This window comes from Paramisgurnus dabryanus, chromosome 15 (genome assembly GCF_030506205.2).
Source record: "Paramisgurnus dabryanus chromosome 15, PD_genome_1.1, whole genome shotgun sequence".
In the NCBI taxonomy this organism is placed as follows: Eukaryota; Metazoa; Chordata; class Actinopteri; order Cypriniformes; family Cobitidae; genus Paramisgurnus; species Paramisgurnus dabryanus.
In genome coordinates, this window is record NC_133351.1 from 13,215,950 (window position 1) to 13,225,125 (window position 9,176).

The 9,176-nt window shown below is 38.3% G+C and overlaps 1 protein-coding gene across 1 annotated transcript; it reads right to left on the bottom strand.

The window, feature by feature from the left end:
- Nucleotides 1–113: 113 nt before the first annotated feature.
- On the bottom strand, nucleotides 114–9,054 carry gpr161b (G protein-coupled receptor 161b). Its single transcript, XM_065251894.2, has 6 exons — nucleotides 8,770–9,054; nucleotides 7,666–8,074; nucleotides 4,039–4,757; nucleotides 3,830–3,937; nucleotides 3,267–3,386; nucleotides 114–1,498 (listed from the first exon to the last, which is right to left on the bottom strand). The coding sequence occupies exons 2-6, from the start codon at nucleotides 8,025–8,027 to the stop codon at nucleotides 1,212–1,214; spliced, it is 1,596 nt and encodes a 531-aa protein (XP_065107966.1). The 5' UTR covers nucleotides 8,028–8,074; nucleotides 8,770–9,054; the 3' UTR covers nucleotides 114–1,211.
- Nucleotides 9,055–9,176: the final 122 nt, after the last annotated feature.

Consider the following 9,176-nt stretch of genomic DNA (forward strand, 5'->3'; position numbering starts at 1 on the left):
AAACGGCATTTGGGTTAGCAAATTATTACACAATTTACATTGTTTGCTAAATCATTTAAATTAAGTTCTGTGCAATGAAACGGCAAGATGTTTTATTGTATTCATTAATAAAGAGACACATTTGATTTTTAGAATCCATTCAGCCGATCTCCGGGTCTGGTGGTACCACTTTTAGCATAGCTTAGCATAATAAATTGAATCTGATTAGACCTAAAAATAACTAAAGAGTTTTGATATTTTTCCTATTTAAAACTTAAATCTTCTGGCGTAATAATCAAGGACTTTACACACTGCCCAAAAATAGTCCCCTCCTATTGAAAGTTACCAAGGGGACAACTGTCAGGCGCTGCGTAATATCATTGCGCCTCCTGCAACCATGGTACGACAGAAAAGTCCTTGATTATTACGCCAGAATGAGAATATAGTTCCTAGCCATATCGGCCTAGAAATTTTTAACTCTTAATTTTCTGTCGGTCTTAGTACACGATGTAACTACAGAAGAGTCAAGTTTTAAATAGGAAAAATATCAAAACTCTTTGGTTATTTTTTAACGCGATGCTAATGGTATAATCAGATTCAATGGATTGCACTAAGCTATGCTAAAAGTGGAACCGCCAGACCCGGAGATCAGCTGAATGGATTCCAAAATCAAATGTTTAACTCTAGGGGAGCTGGAAAATGAGCATATTTTCAAAAAAAGTGGAGTGTCCTTTTAACTTTTCTTTATACTTCATGAGACCTTACAGAATTGAATACATCGATAAACCTCAAGTTGAAAAAGTGGAGAAGAGCCACTTTTATCACGGATCCTCTTTCATTAAGATTATTCTTACAGTCAGTATGTAACTACCACATGGTCATAAAACAAAGTGGTTACAGTTTCCTATTAAGATAAAAGTAAACATAATACACAGGAGATACTTAATACATGAAGACATTACATGATTTTTACAGTACCTTTTGTCATTTTACAAAAACAAACTGTCTCCTAGTACCTGACCAGCCTACATCCACTTTACTATCACGCTGTAGGTCTTTGGTCTCACCATTGAAAATAGCAGCTGCTAAAACGCTCTTAACCTGTATGTAAATCATTCAAAAACATTGTATACAAATTATTTGTAAACACGTCAACACTTTGACGTTTTAATGACTTTATGTACCTTCAGGGATGCAGATCATTCAATGACCTGGTTCTTTAAGTCTATAAACTATATGGAACTATCAACTATTTTTTCCTGTTGTTCGTCTTCCTCCTCTTCATCATCATCATCTTTAACTATTCCTTCATCGATGCTTTCCATTCTAAGTCTCTGTCCATCCAGGTAACGTGGACCTCTCTGTGTGTTCCGGACACTAAACAGACTGGTGGGAATTTGAGTCCATTCCCCAAATAGTTGAATCTTAGCATCATCCTCTATAGCCTTGGCCAGAGAAGATGCAAAGCTGTCCAAAGACTTGTGAATGTCTGCTGTCACCTGGACTGTTGCGGGATCACCTTGATGAAAAAATAAAACCATTTGATAGATTTTATATGCTTGAACTGAACTTTTCTGTTATTTCATACTCAACAGTATATGGGCATTGAAGGTTGTTACATTTCTAATTCATGAACTAAACTCTGGGGCAGTTTCCTGGACAGGGTTTAGATTAATCCAGGCCTAGGCCTTAGTTATATTTGGACATTCAAATAGATTTTACAAACATACCTTACAAAAAACAACACTGGTATGCATATTGAGACAAAACAATGGCACTGATATGTTAAGATATAAACTTATATTAGGAAATGTAAGTAGTTTTTAAAAACGTACCTTTCAAGGGGACATTTCACAAGACCTTTTAAAGATGTCAAATAAATCTTTGGTGTCCCCAGGGTGTGTATGTGAAGTTTTAGCTCAAAATATCATATAGGTTTTTATAATAAATTATAACATGTTAAAATTGCCATTTTGTAGGTTTGAGCAAAAATGTGCCGTCTCGACGTTATATTTGGTACAACGCCAAAGTTCGCCAGAGTTCACGGGCATGGAATCACACATGCTGACATATGAGGTAAAATTTGATGCAATAATGCGTTCCTCTAATAATTTTATCTACAATTTTTTTAAAATCATTATTGAACATTAAAATCAATCATGTGGCTATTAGCTTATGTCGTTTTCGTTGTTTATATAATTTATGGATTTAAAATTACATTAATTTCATAGGATAATGCAGTTGTTGTGCAAAATGCATTATTGACACAATTAAACAAGTAATTTATGAAAACTTAAATAAATAAAACATGCCGTTTCAGATGTGTAATTTTTTCAATTAAGTAGTATTTGACATGAAAGTTAGTCAACACTTTTATTTTGGAGGTTTTTGCATGAAAGCAGGGGTGTTCAGATTGTTAGAAATGTAAGTGCCATGGAAAAAACTGAAAGCTCTATAATATTTCGTTTAATGTCTGTGTATGCACAAATTTCTGTGTGCTGTGCACACTGTGCCCCCTTAAAAAAAATTGGTGCATGACGCCCCTGGTTAAGACAACTCAAACATGCATTTTAGGGGCTAGGCTTAAAAAAATACTCCAGCCAATTATCAAGATTTCCCCATGATTTACTCTCCCTCAAGCAATCCGAGATACACATGTCCATCATCTTTCAGATAAACACATTTGGAGTTATTTTAGTATATGTCCTTGTTTTTCCAAGCTTATAACGATAAAAAACAAGGATACAGGAATCAACATCTGACATAAGCCCAAAAAAGTGCATCCTATCCTTAACAGAAGTAATCCACACGGCTCCAAGAGATTAATAAAGGTCTTTAGTGGGTAAGCAATGTGATTTTGCAAGAATAATATCCATATTTTAAACTTTATAAACTATAATTACTAACTTCTGGTAACAAAGCCATTTAAGACTCATGTGATTCACGAAAGTCATTGCGCAACGTACCTATGGCAACCAGCTCTCTCATAAATCGCTACCATTTTAAAGCTTTGAAGAGCAAGTTTGTTTACTAAAATAAGTCCAAATGTGCTCGTCTAAAAGATGACGGACAGATGTATCTCGGATTGCTTGAGGGTGAGTAAATCATTGGGAAATTAAGATATTTGGCTGGATTATCCCTTTAAGCCCTCTCCTGCCCCTATATCTTTTCCAAATGCCTCAGTTTGACTTGTGTTCTTTTAACATACCGTTTTCTTTTAACTAAACATAAAATGGAAAAACTGCACTTTGAGACATTTTGTATTAGTCAGCTAAGCATATTAATACCTTTAGGGATTTGATCCACTTGGTCTTCAAATGTGACAGAACTTCGTCTCTTACTGGCAGCGCAGTGGGTTGAGTGGGAGGCTTCTGAGGTGTAGCCATCCAACAGCATGACGTCTGTAGCTAGAGAGTAAATCACAGCAGGCATCTTTCAATCAAATATCAATTTTAACACCAACCACCCCCACCAGTCTGGACTGTGGGGGAGACGGCGAGCGTCGCCGCCTGTGAAATTCTGTGATAGGCTCTGTGTTTCCTTAAATGGCAAAACCTGTTATCAACAGTCTGCAGACCACATATCCACCTCTGTAAGAACTGTGGGTGTTTTGATTTTGTTTTTAATATAACTTTAAAAATTTAGAAATATAATGTTTCTGTTGCTCATCTGGTAAAGCATGCATTAGCAGTACAGAGGTCATGGCATGTTTGAACACACATTCTGCTAAAATGTATACTGTAGCTTCAATTGGAAGCACTGCTAACTGTCCCAAAGTGGTAACTACTGTTCCAGACTCATGTCAGCAAAATAAAAGTAGATTTTAGGCAGAATATTAATAAAGGTTTACCTGAGTCCTGTGTATAGCTGAAGCCCGTGTCTCCCGTGCTGCTGCTACGCCCCATGAGCTGACCACCACCCACAAACATGGCCGTCAGGTGAGGAGACATCCCCAAATCTGTTAAAGAACAAACACTGTCAGAAACATCATCCAAATATCCGTTTATAAATTTGTATATTACAATAATCCACAAAAACGAGTAGAAGATGGAGTCTCACCAGTAATACGATTCGAGATGCTAAACAGACGAGAGTTCCTGTGTCGTATAACGAAAGACTCTCTGTAATAGCGGTCGCCGAAGCACATCCCCAGCAACTCCTTTCGTACAGTCTTGTTCCACAGTCCATAAATAAGTGGATGACACACAGCACTTGTAAAAGACAGCCAAGAGACCAACGTCTCCATCTGTGGAGAAACACTGTCTTTACCCCACAGTGCTTCAGTACTAATCACTACCACATACGGACCCCAAGTGGTCAGAAACGTTCCCAGCACCACCAGGATGGTGACGAAGGCCTTGCATTGGCTCCCTGAATAGACCAGGCTCCTCCGGCTACCGCTAGACGAAGTTGAGGTATTTGAGTTCTTACGACCGTTCTTCTGAGAACCGGACTCTTCCTGCTGCACCACTACGGTGCCACAGTAAACCTTGCGAGCTTTGATGCGGGCCACACGGAAAATGACGCCGTAGCAGACCAGCATTGCCGCCAACGGTAGAAGGCAGCACCACGTAACCCAAAAAGCAGTGTAGCTGATCTCTTTGTGCCAAGCCGCCGTACAGGTCCACTTGAAGCGGTCGAACTCGAACGCGGACCAACCGAAAAGCGGCGGCAGACATCCGACCAGAGAGTGTAGCCACACGTAAACAATGACAACGACGGCTCGGTTTCCTGTGATTTTCATGGGGTAGATCATGGGATACAATACAGCATAGTACCTAGAATAAGTAAGACATTTGTATCAAACATCAAGGCCGCCTTGAGAATCACATGAGTATATGAATAGAACAACAGGGGGCTTTCTCCAAGATATTCAGGCTAAAACGTAGTTCCCAAACAGTCTATACTGAATATGGTCTTTCAGTGTCTCAAATGGGCCTGAGAGTGTGACTTTAAGGTTTGTGTATTGATAGCTCAAGCTGAAAAGGTCTGACTTGTGTATCTTATTCATGAACACAGTAAAACATCAAATGTCATGTTTAACTATGTTTCTTAATCTTCCATCTTAATCTGCCTTTCCAATGCACACGATATTCGGAAACGATTGTTGAAGTTCGGCCCATAGTGGCAGTTGTAATGAAGTTTCAGTTTAATTGTAGCATGGGAGGGAAGGTCATTCCAGCAAGAGGCTTCATTCTAAAATATGCATATATGACAAAGACTGACAATATTTTTTAGAGGGAACATATGGAGACAAGATTAAAATAATAACGTATACATATTAAATTAATAATGTCTTAGGCTACATTTACAGGTGGGTGGCTATTTTCATAAACTGACATTTCAACCTCTCCGGTTTCAAAAATATATCGTGGAAACACGATCACCAGCGAATCGTGCAAACGAAGGTTTTCAAAATGTCCACTTTGGCCGGAGTTTTTAGAAAGAATTGGTTTCAGAGGCGAATTCTACATTAATAACACAGGTAAATGTCTCAGTTTTCAAAATAACCATGTACGTGTAAACATAGCCTTACTTATCAGTAATCAATAGTTGTTTTTAAAGGATTCAAGTGATACTGGTAAAATTAATGAAAAGGGATTAAATAATTTTCACCATGCACAGTGTTTTGATTGGAATACACTGAAATACATCACTTCCGGTCAGCGTGTCGCTTGCGGTGTAGTCTCACAAGTTTCCTTTTTAACTGATCCAACCATAGACATTATATACGTAGACGCCTCATGGAACGTAATCCAGCGTCGCCGACATATTGGTTGGGTCTTCTCACTCTATGCTAGCACCAAAGCCAATCGGAGTCAAAGGGGAGCGAGCAACTATGCTCGTATTTTGTGCAGCTTACGGCTGCAATTTCCGGCACGCTACTGATACCAGATCGCATAAGATTAAACAATAATTTGGGTTATTTTACCATTTATAATATTATGTAATCGTATGTAACGTTACTTAAATGTGAAAATCCGGTAAAAATTCGAGGAGTTATGATTATTGTAGTTGGGGATACACCTTCCTCAGCAAAAAAACAAATGCAGGGGGGCGCATTGGGGACCCATCCAAGATAGCAGCCGAGCTGACACATCAGCTCCTATAAGCAGCATCAGTCTAAAACGGCAGAATAAGAGTATATCCGAAAATAACGTATCCGCAGACGACGGCACCTCACGCAGCCCCTTTGTGACTCTCCATAGGGCAGTGGTTTTCAAACTGGGGGCCGGTGCCCCCAGGGGGGCCACAAGATGGTGCCAGGGGGGCCCCAGTTTTATGACATTTTATGAAATACATTAATTTTTCAGGAATTCAGTGTAATTAAACCTAAAAAATAAGGCTACTAACCAAAAGCACTACTTTTTTGTATAATTTAATGTTTTTTTTATTGAAATGTTGAGTTTTAGAACAGTTTTTTCTCACAAATTTTCTTTGGGGGGCTGCGAAGGAATGCACCGTACACAAGGGGGGCCGCATGCTGAAAAAGTTTGGAACCACTGCCATAGGGAATTAATGACTTCCGGTTTATCGGCCGTCGTTTGTTGTGTGCAGTGGAAAGGCGGCTTAACATTGCAAAAATATTTGTGGTATAAAAACTTAGTATAATTTGTTTCAGAAAACAAGACTTTATATATTGGGCCATTCTGCTTATAAATCAAATGCATCTTGATAAAAAAATGGTATTTGTTTTGAACACAAAACAGTCATAAGAGTCAATTTTATTGATTATACATAATCTGAAAGATGAGTAAATAAGCTTTCCATGGATGCATGGTTATGGTTTGTTAAAATAGGAAAATATTTGTCCGACATACTATTTGAAAATCTGCAATCTGTGGATGCGAAAAAATAAATAAAATAAAATCAAAATAGTGAGAAAATCACCTTTAAAGTTGTCTGAATGAAGTCCTAAGCAACACATATATTTCTAATGATGAATAAAAAAAATTATATACGGTAGGAAATTTACAAAATATCTTTCTGGAATATGATCTTTACTTAATATCCTAATTAATTTTTGCCATACGATTTTTATTTTGACTTATACACTTTATTTATTTATAACTTTTGTGGTCCAAGGTCACATTTATGCTGGAAATTATGATGAAAAACAAAGACATTCCTTTTTTGCATTTCACAGGACATATAAGCAATAAACTATATAATACATCCAGACATTGCCGCAGAATAAAGATGGTGATCAGGACCTCAACACAGAATTGGGTTTTGTACAATCCTGTAGATGTTTATTTTACATTATTTAATGACTGACTGAAGCTGATTTTGTTCTACCTTTTATATAGCTACTTACCAAATAGGATATTAATTTAAATTGTTTTATCATGAAAGAAGAACAAAACTATGAAATGTTACAAGTGATGTTGGCAAAGTGAAACTAGCACAGTGTAGGAGATTGGTTGCCAGGGACAAGTTTAGAGGTCATTCTACAAACATATCTAACTGCAGATGCTGCAAGTGACCAATCAGAATCAAGTTTTTCTATTTACTGTACCTTCTGTATAACTCAGTTGTAGCGCATTGCATTAGCAGCGCAAATTTTCATAGGTTCGAACCCAGGGAATGTATACCTCTTAATGCACTGTAAGTTGCTTTGGATAAAAGTGTCTGCCAAATGCATAAACGTAAATGTATTTCATGCTTATGAAAATAATGACTGACCTGTCAATAGCAATGGCCCCCAGCGTAAGCATGCTAGATGAGCTGACAAGCAAATGAAGCAGTGCGGTGAAGTTACACCAAACCACCCCAAAGATCCAATCTCTGCGCACCGAGCTGGCCACTACGAAGGGCAGCGTTAGTAAAGACAACAGCAGATTGGAAAAAGTCAGGCTGAAGACAAACTTGTTGCTGGGTGTCAGTAAGTAGGGCTTCTTATACAGCGTCAACACAATAACCAGGTTTCCCACACATGCCAGTATGGCTATGATGATGATAGAGACAGATTCCAGCACCACAGCTCCACCGTCATACAGACCGATAGTGGTGTTGGCCACCGTTGTCCCATTCTTAGTGCCGTTCATTATTGGAGGGTGCAGAATATCCAGAACAGGACAGACATGGTGACAAACTGAAAGAGATGCGAGAAAAACATATTATTTTGTCAGTCAGCCATTGTGAAGTAATTTCATCACAAAAGCCCAAAGGATTACATTTGTACAATGTGTTATTTGTTACAGCTGTGTAGAACTTTGAAAGTAGTTGGGTCTGTAAATAAGATCATCTTGATATTTCACATGCTCTTACATTGAAAGTATGCCTATACAAATACATGAGTGTTACATCATTTGCATTTATTTTAAGACTGCACACGTGTCAAGCAACACATTTAACAAACAGTAATTTATTTGACAAACATAGAGATCACCCCATATAGCACGGATAGCATCATTTGCAGTCAGGCGTCACTTAGTTGAGTATTTTAATGCTGTTATCATAATAACATCAATATGTTTGGTGCAAATGTATAAGAGTTTGTCTTTTCAGTAATTGTTAAGCATGCATGCACTTCTAATGAACGACCACACGAATGCGATCAGCTCAGTTGAGTCTTTCCCAGAATTCCCAACATAGCGACATTTTATGCGTTGCACAATAAATGTGCACATATACTTTACATGCACACGTTTAGCATAACGAAAGAACAGATTTGTGTTACATACATTTACGTTAGGTCAGGCAATATACTTTCAATGTACGCTACTCGTAACTTTCTTCGACCGTCTTTGTCAGTGAACGGCGACTTCACTCATAAAACTTTCTCACCTCTTGCAGGATGCTGTGATCTTCACGGTCGCATGGCAGGAGACGCTTTCCGACGCCGAAGTTAGACAGTTATAAAGTATCAAAGTTACTCCATTGATTTTCATTTGATTTTCAGTTGCGGTTCCTGCGGTCGGCGGTGAATAAAGAAAGAGGGGCAGCCGTGACGTCACAATGGCGTCGGACCTCCGTCTTGAAAACTTCCCTCCATCTCTCTCCAGCAATCGAGGGTGGTCTTACCGACAACACATGTCTGTCATGGGGAGTAGGCTATGGTATGTGTGTGTGTGTGTGTGTGTGTGTGTGTGTGTGTGTGTGTGTGTGTGTGTGTGTGTGTGTCTGTCTATTTAGCTAGCTAGCTATTTAGTTAGTTATATATTAAATCTCAGTCAAAGTAAAAAAAAAGAAAA

Bases quoted from the DNA above. Each gene is read 5' to 3' on its own strand.
- gpr161b (XM_065251894.2), bottom strand. From the start codon at position 8,027: ATGAACGGCACTAAGAATGGGACAACGGTGGCCAACACCACTATCGGT. The intron at 3,938-4,038 runs GTGAGACTCCAT...GTTCTTTAACAG, and splicing joins CATCTCGAATCGTATTACTG to ATTTGGGGATGTCTCCTCAC. The intron at 1,499-3,266 runs GTATTAATATGC...TTTTTCATCAAG, and splicing joins AGTGGATCAAATCCCTAAAG to GTGATCCCGCAACAGTCCAG.